Source organism: Erinaceus europaeus, chromosome 1, assembly GCF_950295315.1.
Source record: "Erinaceus europaeus chromosome 1, mEriEur2.1, whole genome shotgun sequence".
Classification (NCBI taxonomy): Eukaryota; Metazoa; Chordata; class Mammalia; order Eulipotyphla; family Erinaceidae; genus Erinaceus; species Erinaceus europaeus.
In genome coordinates, this window is record NC_080162.1 from 45,748,475 (window position 1) to 45,764,632 (window position 16,158).

A 16,158-nucleotide genomic window follows, 5' to 3' on the forward strand; every position below is an offset into this window, starting at 1 on the left:
CCCCTGCAGGTGGGGAACTGGGGGCTTGAACTGGGATCCTTATGCTGGTCCTTGTGCTTTGCGCCATGTGTGCTTAACTCATTGTGCTACTGCCTGACTCCATTTTTTTAAAAAATAGAACCAGAGAAGGCTGAGAGACAGAGAGAGGGTGAAAGAGATCACAGCACTGAAGTTTCCTTCAATGCATTGGTGGCCAGGCTTGAACCTGGGTCATGCATATGACAAAACAGCAAACTGTCCATTTGAGCTACTTCACTGGCCGATTCTTGACATTTTTTACAACCACCTTTCCTGTACAGTGGTGCATGCAGTCTGGCTGATAATCTTAAATGGTCTTTACCTTTAATTCTGAAATTACTGTTGGCATGCCTGCAGGGCTGCTGCTGACCATGGCCTTGGGTGGCCCCTATTGGAGCAGGCAGTAAGAGGGAGGTGCCTCTAGTTAGACACATTTTCTTTTCTTTCTTTTTTTTTTTGGTATTATTATTATTTATTTATTGGATAGAGACAGCCAGAAATTGAGAGGGGAGTAGGAGATAGAGAGGGAGAGAGACAGAGAGACACCTGCAGCCCTGCTTCACCACTCATAAAGCTTTCCCCCTGCAGATGGGGACCGGGGCCTTGAACCTGGGTGCTTGTGCACTGTAGCATGTGCGCTCAACCAGGTGTGCCACCACCTGGCCCACAGTTAGACACATTTTCTAATCACTAGATGGCTCAGCGTTTCTGTGTTAAGGCATAAGACAGCTTGCAAGTGATAGATGTCCCTGGCCTCCATTTGGTTTTGTAGTAACAGAAACTTGCTTTGATAAAATAGAACTACCTGTGATTCAACAAAATCACTCTTAGGTATTTATCCAGTGGACAAACACTAGTTAAAAGGGACATATGCACCCCTATGTTCATAGCTGCATTATTCACAGTAGCCAAACAGTGGAAGCAGTCTAAATGCCCATCAACAGATGACTGGCTAACGAAGTTATGGGATATAAATTCCATGGAATATTACTCTGCAATCAAAAAGACACAGGGACAAATGGATGGAACTGGATGTGATTATGCTTAGTGAAGTAAATAAAGTGATGAAAGACAACTACCGGGGGCAGGGTGGTAGCACAACGGGTTAAGCACACATGACACAAAATGCAAGGACCAGTGTAAGGATCCTGGTTCGAGCCCCCAGCTCCCCACCTGCAGGGGAGTCACTTCGCAAGCAGTGAAGCAGGTCTTTAGGTGTCTATCTCCCACCCCAACTCTGTCTTCCCCTCCTCTCTTGATTTCTCTCTGTCCTATCCAACAACAGCAACAACAGCTATAACAATAATAACAACCACAACAAGGGCAACAAAATGGGAAAAATAGCTTCCAGGAGCAGTGGATTCGTAGTGCTGGCACTGAGCCCCAGTGATAACCCTGGAGACAAAAAAAAAAAGACAACTACCAGATGGTTTCACTCATATGTGGAATCTGGAGATCTGATTCGTGTGAACTTAGCAAAAAAAACAAAACAAAACAAACAAACAAAAAAACAGAAGCAAGGGGCTGGGTGGTAGCACGATGGGTTAAGCGCACATGGCCCAAAGCACAAGAACCAGCATAAGGATCCTGGTTTGAACGTCTAGCTCCCCCCCTACAGGGGGGTCACTTCGCAAGTGGTGAAGCAGGTCTGCAGGGATCTATCTTTCTCTCTTATCTCTGTCTTCCCCTATTTCTCTCTGCCCTATCAATAACAACAACAAGAACAAGAGCAACTAAATTGGGGGGGGGATGGCCTCCAGAAGCAGTGGATTCGTAGTGCAGGCACCAAGCCCCAGAGATAACCCTGGAGGCAAAAACAAACACACACACAAACAAAAAAACACCAAGAAACAGAAGCAAGCAAACTTGTGAGAACTATGGTGGTTATCTTTGGAAGGCTAGAGGGCGAGGTTACACAACTTTGCTGGTGGGTGTGGTGTAGAACTCTACATTGTAATCTTAACAATCTTGTAGCATATTATTAATAACAAAGTTAAAAAAATGAAGAAAAAATAAAGTGATCTGCTTGTAGCTTTGCCTTTCCTTCCCTAGTCTGAGAGATCCCTAAGGGAGCTGCCCACCCTTGCCAAGCCTGACTTCACCCTCCCCAGCCTAGTTTTCAGTGCAGGTAGTTACTAGCTTCTAAATCAAGAAGGATCCATTTGAGTAACGTCTTTATTGCTTTTGTCTAATTGCAAAAACGTCAATAAAAACAGATTAGGGACTCTTTGTAGAAATCTCTCCAATACTGGCATAGGTACTGCAAGAATTGAAGACTGGCCCTCCCAAGTAGCTGCTGTATAATCTTATGGTTTGAAACATTTTCCCATGTTGTTTCTAGACATGTACCATCTTCTCTGTGGGTTGCATGCCCACAAAGGCAGTAGCGGTTCTTAGCCATCAGGAGTATAGGTTTTAGAGACAGCTGAGTTCTGGTGGTCCTGCAGTGCCATTTACCTGTTGTTGCCCCTTCTGTCAAATGTAGTCAGTCTTATGAATCAGTCATTCACTAAGATTAAGTACAAAGGAATATATATTTTTTGAACACTGGATATATATTGTTCATTTATTATGGAACTTGGTAAGGATCTACAAAAGGGTTGCGGTTGGACTCTGTACTTGATGGCTCTGGTCTGACTTCTGTCTGTCTCTTCAAAGCTGTGTGGTCTCAGGCAAGCCACTTAACATTGTGCCATACTGTCCTCGTCTATACAGTAGGGGTGATGAGAATGGTCCCTACTTCCTTGGGTTGGTGTACAAATGAAATGAGCTAATACACTGTAAGTACTTATTAAGTGCCAGTGTGAAATAAACACTTTGTGAAAATCAGGTATTTTCATTATATGGAAATGGTTGGGATGTTTGGTAATGCTCTTCTTTGTTTTTGGCACAGGCTGTCTTTTCCTCTGTGTTTTACTTTGCCTCCGTTCCTCTCTATCAAGGATTCCTCATCATTGGGTAAGGAAATCTGGGCAAGATATTATTATTATTTTATTATTTTTTTGGTGGTGTCTTATTAGGGAAATAAGGATTTACACCTGGGTTCCATGGTAGGCGAACACACACCAATCCCACCACTAATAAAGGTCCTCCAACCCTCATGCAGAATCTTCTTCTTAAGCAAGTTTTTGTGGCATTTTAATAATTTACCTAAATTCTGTGGTAACCTTGAAAGTCAAGTTTCTCAGTCACTGTGAAGACCAGCAGCCTAGCAGTTGGTCACTGAGGAGAGTAGTAGAATTTCTAGCTCTGGCATCCTGATCATTTTTAAAGAATTGTCATTCTTTGACTTGTCTGGCAATTCAAAAATACTTCAAAACCATTTAGCTATGAACAAAGAGTTAAAGAAGACAATGTGTCAAAAGAAATGCTTAATCCATTGCTCCGCAAAGTAGAAAGTGTCAAAAATATATTTTAAATTTAGAAATATCTTTAAAGTGTTATTTTTTTAGATGAAAATGGAACCTGACACAAAGATATTATTATTTATTTATTGCCTTCGGGGTTATTGCTGGGGCTCAGTGCCTGCACTACGAATCCATTGCTTCTGGAAGTTTATTTTTTTCCCTTTTGTTGCCCTTGTTGTTTATCGTTATTGTCATTATTATGGTTGTTGCTATTGCTGTTGTTGGTGTTGGATAGGACAGAGAGAAGTCGAGAGAGGAGGGGAAGACGGAGGGGGAGAGAAAGATAGACACCTGCAGACCTGCTTCACCACTTGTGAAGTGACCCCCTGCAGGTGGGGAGCTGGGGGCTCCAACCAGGATCCTTGAGCTTTGTGCCATGTGCACTTAACCTGCTGCGCTACCACCCAGTCCCCAAGATATTATTATTATTATTATTTTTAAATTTATTTATTCCCTTTTGTTGCCCTTGTTTTATTGTTGTAGTTGTTATTGATGTCGTTGTTGTTGGATAGGACAGAGAGAAATGGAGAGAGGAGGGGAAGACAGAGAGGGGGAGAGAAAGATAGACACCTGCAGACTTGCTTCACTGCTTGTGAAGTGAGTCCCCTACAGGTGGGGAGACAGGGGCTTGAACCGGGATCCTTATGCTGGTCCTTGTGCTTTGCGCCACCTGCGCTTAACCCACTGTGCTACCGCCTGACTCCCGATATTATTATTTTTTATGAACCCTCCTTAAAATGCCACAGAAGAGAGAGGAGACATTGTGTGAGGACCTGTCAGTTCTCAGTCACCTTGGATTCTGCCCCAGTTAATGCAGTGCTAGGGATGTCATTTAGAGCCTTCTTGAATTAACACATGCTTTAGTCAACCAGCTTGAGGAAGTTGAGATCAAGGTGTTTTGGTGATCAGTGCTTGGCCATTTTGTACTTGGTGATACAAAAATGTTGCCCCATAAAGAGTTGAGAGCTTTTTGTCCAGTTGGCAACCAGTGTAGGGTTGATGATTTGGAGACTTGGTGATTTCTCTGAGGTCTTAAAGGAAGTTAAGGGAGGCATCTGGAGAGTACATCATGCCCCTGCCCCCGCCCCCCTACCCCTGTCCCCTACCCCAGTGAACCCAGTGAAACAACTTGCTGTAGGGTCTCTGGAGAGGAGCAGAGTCTTGTTCTCTGGGGGACACATTCAGCAAACCACTGAAGGGTACCCCAGAAGGATATCATCTGGCCAGGTACTGCCACCAAGACTCCTGACCCCACTCTTGACCCAGAGCCCTCTGACTTTCCCTCTGACCTTTTCAGACTGGGCTCAGTGTTAGAATCATCCCGGAGGTGGAGTTTGCATACCAACCATCCTAGTTACATGCCTGCAAGGATTCCTCCTTACATAGAAAAGACAGAAAGGGAGTTGGGCAGTAGCGCAGCGGGGTTAAGCACTGTGGCGCAAAACGCAAGGACTGGCTTAAGGATCCCGGTTTGAGCCCCTGGCTCCCCACCTGCCAGTGAGTCACTTCATAGGCGGTGAAGCAGGTCTGCAGTTGTCTATCTTTCTCTCCCCCTCTCTGTCTTCCCCTCCTCTCTCCATTTCTCTCTGTCCTATCTAACAATGACAACATCAATAACAACAACAATAACTACAACAACAACAAAAAAAGGGCAGCAAAAGGGAAAAGTAAATAAATAAATAAATAAAGAGAAAAGACAGAAATCACAGAAAGATGATACACAGAAAGAGGGAGAGTCTCACAGAAGATGCCTACTGTCTTAAAATTTTTTTTATTATCTTTATTTATTGGATAGACAGCCAGAAATCAAGAGGGAAGGGGGGGATAGAGAGGAAGAGAAACAACTGCAGCACTGCTTCACCACTAGTGAAGCTTTTCCCCTGCAGGTGGGGACCGGGGACTGGAACCTGGGTCCTTGTGCATTATAACGTGTACATTCAACCAGGTGCGCCACCACCCGGCCCTGCCTACTGTCTTCTTATGCTTTGTCTGTTCAACTGATAGTATCACTAGATTTCTGCCCATTTGCAAAAAAAAAAAGGGGGGGGGAGGTGAGTTGGGGGGGAACAAACAAACAAAACCAGGCTGTTCTTTGGTTCTGGAAGACTGAAAAAAGAAAAAGTCAGCTCACAGCAGTGAGGCCCTGGTGATGCGGGGGCGGGGGGAGCAGTTGAAATATATAGCCAGGGGTTCCCTGAGTCTGTTCCTCTTGGTCTTTCATTCTTGGATCCCTCTTTCTGCCGCTCACCATTTCTTCTCTTGCTCACTCAGCCCTGATCCTCACTGTTCTCCAGTTAGGACAGAAGCCCTCTCACTATAGAGCCTTTGTCTGTCTGTCTGTCCTCTGCCAAAGATACTCTTCCTGTTGCTGTTGGCATGACCATCCCTCACCTTTTGTGGGGTTCTGGCTCCTTGTACATCCTCTTTAAAATTCCAAACCTTGGGCTGGGGAGACAGCATAATGGTTATGCAAAAAGACTTTCATGCCTGAGACTCTGAGGTCCCAGGTTCAGTCCCCCAGCACTACCCTAAGCCAGAGCTGAGTAGTGCTCTGGCCTTTCCCTCTGTATCTTTCTCTGTCTCTTTTATTAAAATAAAATAAATGAAAAAATATATATATATAAATTCAGCCCCTCCTGTCTTATTCTCACCTCCCTGTTAAAATTCCCTCTTTAGCACTTTTCACTAACATAAACCATGGTGGTTGGGGCTCCAGTGGCGCAATCAACGCGAGATACTTAATACAACATAAAACACGGTTTACTAAATGTGTTCATTGACTCATCGACTAGCATGGAAACTCTCTGAGGGGGCAGATGTCTTTGTCTGTTTTTCATCTTGGGTTTGGTACGTTAAACTGGACCTGGAACTTAGCAGCACTCAATAGACAATGTGACTTGACCAAGAGAAAGCAGACCCCCATGGTGGGAGCGGGAGGAGACAACTTGCTCCCATTCTGGCGGCAGGGGCTTACCAGTGATTTCCCTCTTAGGTACTCCACCATCTACACCATGTTTCCTGTATTCTCCCTGGTCTTGGACAAAGATGTCAAGTCAGAAGTGGCCATGCTGTATCCTGAGCTCTACAAGGACCTCCTCAAGGTGCACAGGCTCCCTCCTGCGTTCCTTCCTCCCTTCTGTCCTCCGCCCTCCCCTCTCTCCTTCCATTCCTTCCTTTCCTCTTTCCTCTCTTCCTTCTCTCCCTTCCTGTTGTTAATTTCATGCATTTGAATCAAACATTTCTGAAATGGTAGGTTTTTTTAAAATTTTTTTATTAGTGATTTAATAATGATTCACAAGATTATAAGACAACAGGGGTACAATTCCATACACTTCCCACCACCAGAGCCCTCCACTGGAAGATTCCTTATTCTTTTAAAAAACATTTTATTTATTTATTTATCTTAATGAGAGAGATACAGAGGAGAGAGAGAGACCAGAACACTGCACAGCTCTGACCTTAGAGCCTCAGGCATGAAAGTCTTTTTTTTTTTTTTTTTTTTTGGCCTCCAGGGTTATTGCTGGGGCTCAATGCCTGCACCATGAATCCACTGCTCCTGGAGGCTGGTTTTTTTTTCCCTTTTGTTGCCATTGTTGTTTTATCATTGTTATGGTTATTATTATTGTTGTTATTGATGTCATTGTTGTTGGGTAGGACAGAGAGAAATGGAGAGAGAAGGGGAAGACAGAGAGGAGGAGAAGAAGACAGACACCTGCAGACCTGCTTCACCACCTGTGAAGTGACTCCCCTGCAGGTGGGGAGCCAGTGGCTTGAACTGGGATCCTTATGCTGGTTTTTAAAAAAAATATATTTATTTATTCCCTTTTGTTGCCCTGGCTTCTTTTTATTGATGTAGTTATTATTGATGTTGTCGTTGTTGGATAGGACAGAGAGAAATGGAGAGAGGAGGGGAAGACAGAGGGGGAGAGAAAAATAGACACCTGTAGACCTGCTTCACCGCCTGTGAAGCGACTCCCCTGTAGGTGGGGAGCCAGGGGCTCAAACCGGGATCCTTCTGCCAGTCCTTGTGCTTCGCGCCACCTGCGCTTAACCTGCTGCATTACTGCCCGGCTCCCCATTTATTTATTTATTTATTTATTTATTTATTTATTTATTTGAAAGATAGGAGGAGAGAGAGACAGAACCAGACATCACTGGTACATGTGCTGCCGGGAATCAAACTTAGGACTTTATGCTTGAGAGTCCACTGCTTTACCTACTGCACCACCTTCCAGACAATGCCTTCATAGCTTTTCATCCTCAAGGAGTCTTTAGGAGAGACAAGATTTACTCCCATTTAGTATCAATTTTTTTTAAAAGACATAATTAAGGGAAAGATATAAAAAAAGGTATTTTGGGTGGAGGGTAGCTAGCATAATGGTTATGTAAACAGACTCTCATGCCTGAGGCTCCAAAGTCCCAGGTTCAATCCCCTGCACCACCATAAAAAAAAAAAAAAAGGTATTTTAAGATAACCCATAGGCCACTTAAAATAAAAATGAAAACAGGCAAGTTGCCTTGTCTACTGACCAGAAAAGGAAGCACTGGGTAAGCCATGCTCAATAACTTGCGCCCTCTCTCTCTCTCTCTCTCTCTCTCTCTCTCTAGGGGCGACCGTTGTCTTATAAGACCTTCTTAATATGGGTTTTGATTAGCATCTATCAAGGTAAGGAAGAATGAACTCATCGGTTTGTCTTGTGCTCTGGTGTAGACTCAGTGGTGGTTAACAGCTTCATTTCTCCACCATCTGTGGGACATGAAGAGAAGCAGGGGGGATCCTGCAGCAGCAGCAGCAGCAGCACGGAAGTGACAGTGTGCCCTGGGAAGCCAGCTCAGCACGCTCTGAGAACCCCAGCGTGGAGCATGGTGGAAGCCAGGCGTGTACGCTGGTGCCACCGCCTCAGCCTAATGAGACTGAGCCGGAGAAAACTGCAGTTCCTCTTAATCAAAACCTGCTGAGACTTCATCAAAAGCCACTGCAGAAAAGGGGTGTGGTTGCTTTCTGGGATGTTCTGATATGTTCATTTCTGAGGTCAAGTTGTAGTTTTTGAAAACATCCTGATTAATGATGGCTTCCAAAGAGGGTCTTCGATAGACTATAGAGTTTTTATAAGATGACTTAAGGAAGTAGGAGAAGATCCAAAAATATCAGTATTTATTTTTTCCTCACTCTTTTTAGAAGTTTCTGTTCTGATCCTTTTTTTTTTTTCAATGTCCATAATTTATATGTTCTGCCATCTCAGTGTCAGTTCTGCACAGACACACGCATACACTTAGAGATGTATGCTGTAGATTGGGAAGTTTGTTCTTTTCTAATATGTAGATTTTTACAATTTTTTTAATATTTTATTTTATTTTATCTTCAGGCCTTTGCTGGGGCTTGGTGCCTACACCACGAATCCACTGCTCCTGGAGACCATTTTTTTCCATTTTGTTGTCCTTGTTCTTGCCCTTGTTGTTGTCATTATTGCTATTGTTGTCACTGATGTTGTTGTTGTTGTTGGAGAAATGGAGAGAGGAGGGGAAAACAGAGAGAAGGATAGACACCTGGAGACCTGCTTCACCACCTGTGAAGCGACCCCCCTGCAGGTGAGGGGCTGGGGGCTCAAACTAGGATTCTTATACCGGTCCTTGTGCTTTGCACCATGTGTGCTTAACCCTCTGCGCTACCGCCGGACTCCCAATATTCTATTTTAATAAGAGGGAGATACAGAGGGAAAGAGATAGACATATAGACAGACAGACAGACTAGAGCAGGGCTCAGCTTTGACATATGGTGGTAACAGGGATTGAACCCAGGATGGCAGAGCCTCAGGTTCTTTCTCTTTTTTCTACCCCCCCCTTTTTTTTTTTCAAAACCATTAAGCTCTCTTCCCCAGCCTGGGATGAGGGGTTCATTCTTAATGTTTCTGTCTGATGGGATAGGCAGCAAAAATGTTTATAGACTGTTAAACATTGTTGGCAGGAGTTGTTAAGCTGCTGTGTAAAAAATTGGGGGGGGTGGGGTGGTATTTTAAAAGTCTATCAAAGTATACGATTACATCTGGTTACAGAAAGCAAGTTCTAGGCTGTGGGGCTCAGCCCCACTCCATTAAACATCAAAGCCCTCTACTCTTCCCCCAGCTGGTAACCACTGGTCTATTTTTTGGTCTCTGTGAGAATCATATTTGTCTTTGTGGTGAATGATATTTGCCTTTTTGGTAAGTGATTGTCTCTGTTCTTGTAGATAACATATTTACTTTTGTTTTTCTTTCCCTAACCAGCCCAGATATTTGCTCTTATTACTTGGTCTCCTCTCCCCTCTCCTCTCTCCCTTCTCCCCTCTCCCTTCTCCTTCTCCCCTCCCCACTTCTCTCCTCCCTTCCCCTTCCCTCCCCTCCCCTCCCTGTCCCCTTCCTCCCGCTCCCCCTCCTTCCCCCTCACCCTGTAGTGTCAGCCTGAATCCAGAACCATGTGCATACACAGTAGTACTATGTGGTCTCCCTGACAGTTTTTTTTTTTTTTTCCTTTTTGGTGGGAGTGGGAATGAGGCAGAGCCAGGGTCTTTTTTCATTAAGATAGAGACAGAAGACAGATAGACAGATAACTACAGCACCAGAGCTTGAAGTCTGGACCACACTCATGGTGAGGCATGTTACTCCACTCAGTGAACTTTTTCTGTGGCCACAACTGACACAAGTTGTATTCTATATTGAGAGAGAGGTAAAAGGAGAGAGAGAGAGAGAGAATGAGAGAAGAGAGGAGAGAGAGAGAGAGAGAGAGAGACTGAAGGGCCCGAATCACTGCTCCACCGTCCATGGAATTCCTTCGTGCTGTCCCTGGTGCTCCTGTAGTGGCTGGGGATCAAACCTAGGACCTCCGGCATAGGAGGCTCGTGCTTTGTCTCTGGACCCATCTCCAGGGCCCGTTCTCATTTCTTTCCTTCTCTAGGCCCCTCTTTGTCTCACTCCAATTGTAAATACCCTATGATAAAAAGTCAAATGGGGAAAATTGGAAAATGAAACTGCGATACCTCTTTGAAACCTCCCTAAGGTCCCACTGCTTAGCATCATTAACACGTTCATTTCATTAGCACTGAAAGCGCCACCTTCCTTCCCTAAATGGGGAAAAACAAACTAAAACGGGGGTCCGAGCTGAATGAGCTGAGCAGGCCTTAGGAGAAGAGCAGGCGGGAAGTCATAGCTCCCAGCAGAGCAGATGCGGAGAAGTCTCCCCACCGACTCTTCTCTGCCTTTACAGGGAGCACCATCATGTATGGGGCACTGCTGCTGTTCGAGTCGGAGTTTGTGCACATCGTGGCTATTTCCTTCACCTCGCTGATCCTCACGGAGCTGCTGATGGTGGCCCTGACCATCCAGACCTGGCACTGGCTCATGACAGTGGCCGAGCTGCTCAGTCTGGCCTGCTACATCGCCTCGCTGGTGTTCTTACACGAATTCATTGGTAAGACCCTTGTACAAGTAAGACCTGCCACGTTCAGGATGTCTCTCCAACTTGTTACAGAAGTGGCCTACTCGGCACCTGGGTTCCGGCGTCGACGGGCTTTCATCTCTTTCCATCTCCTCACTAGGGCTTCCTTGGGGTAGGCGGCAACTGTGATTTAGCTTCTTACAACGGCTACTAATGGGGCAACATCTCAGTAGAGAGTGCTTTATTTTTATCTTTTTAAAAACAGATTTTAAAAGATTTTATTTATTTATTAATAAGAAAGATAGGAGGAGAAAGAGATAGAACCAGACAGCTTTCTGGTACATCTGCTGCTGGGGACCGAACTCAGGACCTCATGCTTGAGAGTCCGATGCTTTATCTACTGTGCCACCTCCCAGACCACACAGAGACCACATCAGATCCCTTCTGTTCTTGTTTTTCAACTTCTGCCTGTGAGTGAGATCATCCCATATTCGTCCTTTGGTTTTTGACTTATCTCACTTCAAGCTCCATCCAAGATGAGGTGAAGTCACCATTTCTAGTAGCTGAGTACTATTCCATTATGTATATAGACCACAACTTGCACAGCCACTCACCTGTTGTTGGGAACCTAGGTTGTTTCCAGGTTTTAGCTATTACAAATTGTGCTGCTATGAACATAGGTATACACAAATCTCTTTGGAAAAGTGTTTGGTCCTTAGGCTATATCTTCAGGAGAGGATATCCCCACCTCCTGGATCACACAGAGCACTTTATTTATTTATTTAAAATACTTTTATTTATTCATGTACTGCATAGAGACAGAGAAACTGAAAGGGAGGGAGAAGGACACCTGCAACATTTGAACCACTTTTGAAGTCCCCCTCTCCCACAGGTGGGAACTGAGGGTTTGAATCCAGGTTCTTGAGCGCTATAATATGTGCAGTCAACCAAGTATACCACCTCCCAACCCCCTAGAGTGCTTTATCTTTTAACCTGTGCCGTGCTGGACCTGGGAGATGGCTTATGCCGTAAGTCACACCTTATCACACATGAGGCTTTGAGCTTCAGTCCCAGTACCACATAGGAGCAACAGGCATCAGGAAAATCTTCATCGATGGTGGGAAACCAGTGTGGTATCTTGCCTCCTCTCTCTCTCTCTCTGCTTCTGTATAAAGTAAGAAAGAGTTTTTAAAAATGACTCAAAAGCAATTAAATCATGTGTATGCAAGGCCCTGGTGCCACAACAAATAAGTGCATAATCAAAGTAAATAATTAAGCTTGTGCCGTGCTGACTGGCTGAGGGCAGTTAAAGGAATTCTCACAAGTATTCAGAAGCTTGCAGCCAGTCATGGTGTAGAAGCTGTGACAGCCCTCCGGGAGCTGTACCAGTGGCTTTAGACATGACCCCACTCAGGACTGGGTGAGTGGCATGTGGGTAGGGCCCTGGGCCTGGCACCAGGGAGCTGCTTCCTTGCTACCTGCTTCACCCGCTTCATTTTCCCATCCTGTGCCTGACTAGGGTCATTGTGCACTGTGGCATCTGCTCCATGCACCCTCATTTGTCTTCTTGTAAAGCCCCCATGACTCCTGGATCTGCTGTCCTTTAGCTGAAAAGAGGGCACCTATCCTTATCTCAAAACTCTTGAGGTTTGGCAGCTTCTGCCTCTGAGGTGTCAGCTGCTTTGCACTTATTGGCTTCCTCTCACCTGCTGGAGTGAAGGGGAACATTTCTGGGAAGCAGAAACTGTATAAGAAGGACATGTTTTAAGGATCCCGGTTCGAGCCCCCGGCTCCCCACCTGCAGGGGAGTCGCTTCACGGGTGGTGGAGCAGGTCTGCAGGTGTCTATCTTTCTCTCCCCTCTCTCTCTGTCTTCCCCTCCTCTCTCCATTTCTCTCTGTCCTGTCCAACAACAAAGCAACGTCAACAATGGCAATAATAACCGCAACAAGGCTGCAACAACTAGGGCAACAAAAAGGGGGAAAGGTGGCCTCCAGGAGCGGTGGATTCATGGTGCAGGCACAGAGCCGAGCAATAACCCTGGAGGGGAAAAAAAAAAAAAAAGAAGGACATGTTTTCTCTCTCTCTCTCACTATCTCACTCTCTTTCTCACTCTCTCTCCCCAGTGCTTAGGTTAGGAAGATAGAAACTCCATCTGTCACATCCCAAATTAGAAACACCTGCAAGATCTTATCTTGCTCATTCTCTTCAAGTTGTTGAAAATTGCTGTTTGCTGACTGTCAGGAAGCTGCAGAAATCTGGTCAGAAGAAGAGGCAGACAGACAGCCTGTGCACGCTGCTCACCTACCTCAAGATGGAATGGGGGGGGGGGGGGCAGGGCCCTTTTCATAGCTCTAATGACTCTCTGTGACCCAAACATTTCTCCAGGCACCTGCCGCCAGCTCACCACTGTCTCTTGTTTGCTTGCAGATGTGTACTTCATCGCCACTCTGTCCTTCCTGTGGAAAGTCTCTGTGATCACTCTGGTCAGCTGCCTCCCCCTCTACGTCCTCAAGTACCTAAGAAGACGGTTCTCTCCTCCCAGCTACTCGAAGCTCACATCATAGGCTGTGTGCTCAACAGAGGGGACCCCATCTCTGTGCTTTCCTGAGGGACCGAGTTCAAGTTCCGTTGCTAGTCACCGCCACCTGTGGGTCTTGCAGTAATTGCTAACACATGCAGTTTTGACGTGCTGTGCGAACAAATGAAGCCCTAACACTGAATAAACAGGAGTGGGGGGGGGGCTCCCCAGAAGAGCCTGCGGGGGGGAGGCCTGTTCCAACCCCTACTGATTTATAATTTGAGTGAATGTGAAAATGTTCAAACTGGTGTCTCAGCCAAGAGACTTCTGTATGGATATATGGGTCACTGTGCCACAAGCTTCCTTATGACTTGAATTTTGTCATCATGTGATAAAAGTTTCAGTCTAGTTGAAGACTATAGAAGGGTTCTTTGTTGTTGCTTTTCTTTACAACAGCCCTAATATGTGATATATTCTGTTATCTTTCTCTGCTTTTAAAAACTGATTTCAGAGAACTGTAACCCCCTGTGGAGTAGGCTTGGAAAAGCAGATGATGACACTGGGTTAAAAAGTGGCCAAGCAGCAGTGTGGAGTGCTAGCTGTCTTCTCTGTGGCAGCTCAGCATTTTGAAACTGCTTTGGCTTCAAGTGAAGGGGATAGAGTGCTATGAGAAACCCTGCCTGTTTTGCATCCAATTCAGCATCTACTGCATTGCACTGTATGTAACGTCACCTCCCACCTCATCAGATAATTTCAAATATGCCATCCTGCTTTATTTGGACCTGGGAACAATTAGAAAGCTTGTGGTGATCTGAGGACACCCTCAGATGTCCTCAGCGGAGCTGCTGTCATAGGAAGTGTGCCCCTTGGTGTGCCAACAGTGTGATAAGAGACTCCGACCAATTCTTCAGACAGTCTAGCGCACGTGTGGCTTAGCCTCTCTGAGCCTGAAGTGGAAAGGTCAGGGGCTGGGACTCTTTACTGCCACAGAAATCTGTTTCCTCTTGGGAGGAATTACTAAGAATGGAATGACAAAGAGAGAAGCATCTTGGTGTTTCCATCCCTGCAGCTATAAGCAGGGAGCCTCAGTGGAAGGAGGCCCGGCAGCAGATTTGAGGGCTGGGCTCCACTCTGCTCTCTACTGAGCTGGGGGTGAGTTGGGGGGGGGAGATCCAGTTGGAAGGCAGTCGGTAGTAGAACTTCTTCCTAGAGTGCTAGAGTGTGACCTCTAGGACTGGCTACTTGTTCCAGAGGGAGAGAGATAAGCTTGTAGGCATTGGACATGGCAGGACAGACATTTTGGGTTCTCAGTTCACTTCCTGTAGCAACATGCTGTCAGGTTAAGTTGAAAGATATTTTTTTGCTTTTAATTTCTTTATTGGGGAATTAATGTTTTACATTCGACAGTAAATACAATAGTTTGTACATGCATAACTTTTCCCAGTTTTCCATATAACAGTACAACCCCCACTAGGTCCTCTGTCATCCTTTTTGGACCTGTATTCTGCCCCAAAACCCACCCTAGAGAGTCTTTTACTTTGGTGCAATACAACAAACTCCAGTTCAGGTTCTACTTGTGTTTTATTTTCTGATCTTAAGTTGAAAGATCTTTAAGAGTTAAGTGTACTTGGCAGCTTCAGTTTGTGATTCAGTCTTTGTGAGTGCACATGCCCTTTAACCTCCAGAATTACATCTCTGTAGGTGCTTGAGATACGTAAGCTATATTCTGGCTCTAGGATGCCCACAAGCCTAGAATAACCTGCTCTTGGGAGAGTTGAGGATATGAGAAGCAGACAGTCCTTTGTCATTGGAGCACTCTGATATGTTTGTGTCTTTTTTTTTTTTTTTTTTGTCCTTTTAAAACATTAGAGAACAATGGTCAGATACATGTGATCATAAATTGGTCATTGATATCACTGTCACCTTTGTTTTATAAACCTATAGTTTTACAGTCTTTCCCCATTTCTGTTTATCTGCAGCTATCCTATATCAAAGAAGAGCTGAAAATAGTATTGTGAATGAATAGTCACTTAAGAATAACATCTTTACCTGGACTTTCAGAGAAGCTGAGCTGGTCTGACTTCTTTCTTGTGGAATTTGATGTAGTTTCAGAGTTAGAGTTGATGTTTGTATCCAAGTCTAACATCTTGGAGGTCAGCCTGTAAACTGAATAGAAAGGTAGTTCCACTCAGAGTCTGGAAACCTTGAACTTGACTGTATCCACACATGTGATGGCTTCAGCAAATATGTCTTGTGAAGTTCTTGATAGGGATTCTTTTTAGAGGTTTCTACTAGCTATAGGAAATGAAGATGGCCTCTTGGGTCTCTTCCTTAATCCAAGTTTTGACTTTTAAAAAGTCATCACCATAGATATTGCTTGATATCTCCAGAGGGAAAGGTTTCTATTTCTGGAAGGTGCTAGTCAATGCCATCCAAGAAGCCTACTTGTTCTACGGTCCTGGCTGTATTTTAGTGGAGATAACCGTGGACAAGAGAAACCCAAGAAGAGACACCATACTAAGCCACCCAACCCACTAGAGTCCCTAGGTGTCTAGGGAGGACCATACTGTGCTTCTCCATTTCCAGTGACCCCAAAGATAGGAGCCTTAAACTGGTTGAAAGTACAAGATTCTCACAATGCAAATACCTGGTGGAGATACCAATCAGAGCACATGGGTGCTTCTGGGCTTATCTTAGCTCCCAAGGAAATAAAAAACAAACCATTTTTACAGGAAACTGGACTCATAAACCTTAAGCTTGAGGAATCTGTTGATCTTCTCATGGTCCCACTAGTCTGGAAAGA

At 45.0% G+C, this 16,158-nt stretch overlaps 1 protein-coding gene across 1 annotated transcript in view; it reads left to right on the forward strand.

The window, feature by feature from the left end:
- ATP9A (ATPase phospholipid transporting 9A (putative)) overlaps positions 1–13,769 on the forward strand; it is a 189,407-nt gene extending 175,638 nt beyond the window's left edge. The window contains exons 24-28 of the mRNA XM_007533060.3: positions 2,912–2,976; positions 6,418–6,526; positions 8,034–8,091; positions 10,665–10,868; positions 13,265–13,769. Of these exons, the coding sequence (XP_007533122.2) occupies positions 2,912–2,976; positions 6,418–6,526; positions 8,034–8,091; positions 10,665–10,868; positions 13,265–13,401 (573 nt within the window). The 3' untranslated portion in view covers positions 13,402–13,769. The remainder of the gene's footprint in view (positions 1–2,911; positions 2,977–6,417; positions 6,527–8,033; positions 8,092–10,664; positions 10,869–13,264) is intronic.
- The last annotated feature ends 2,389 nt before the right edge of the window (positions 13,770–16,158 follow it).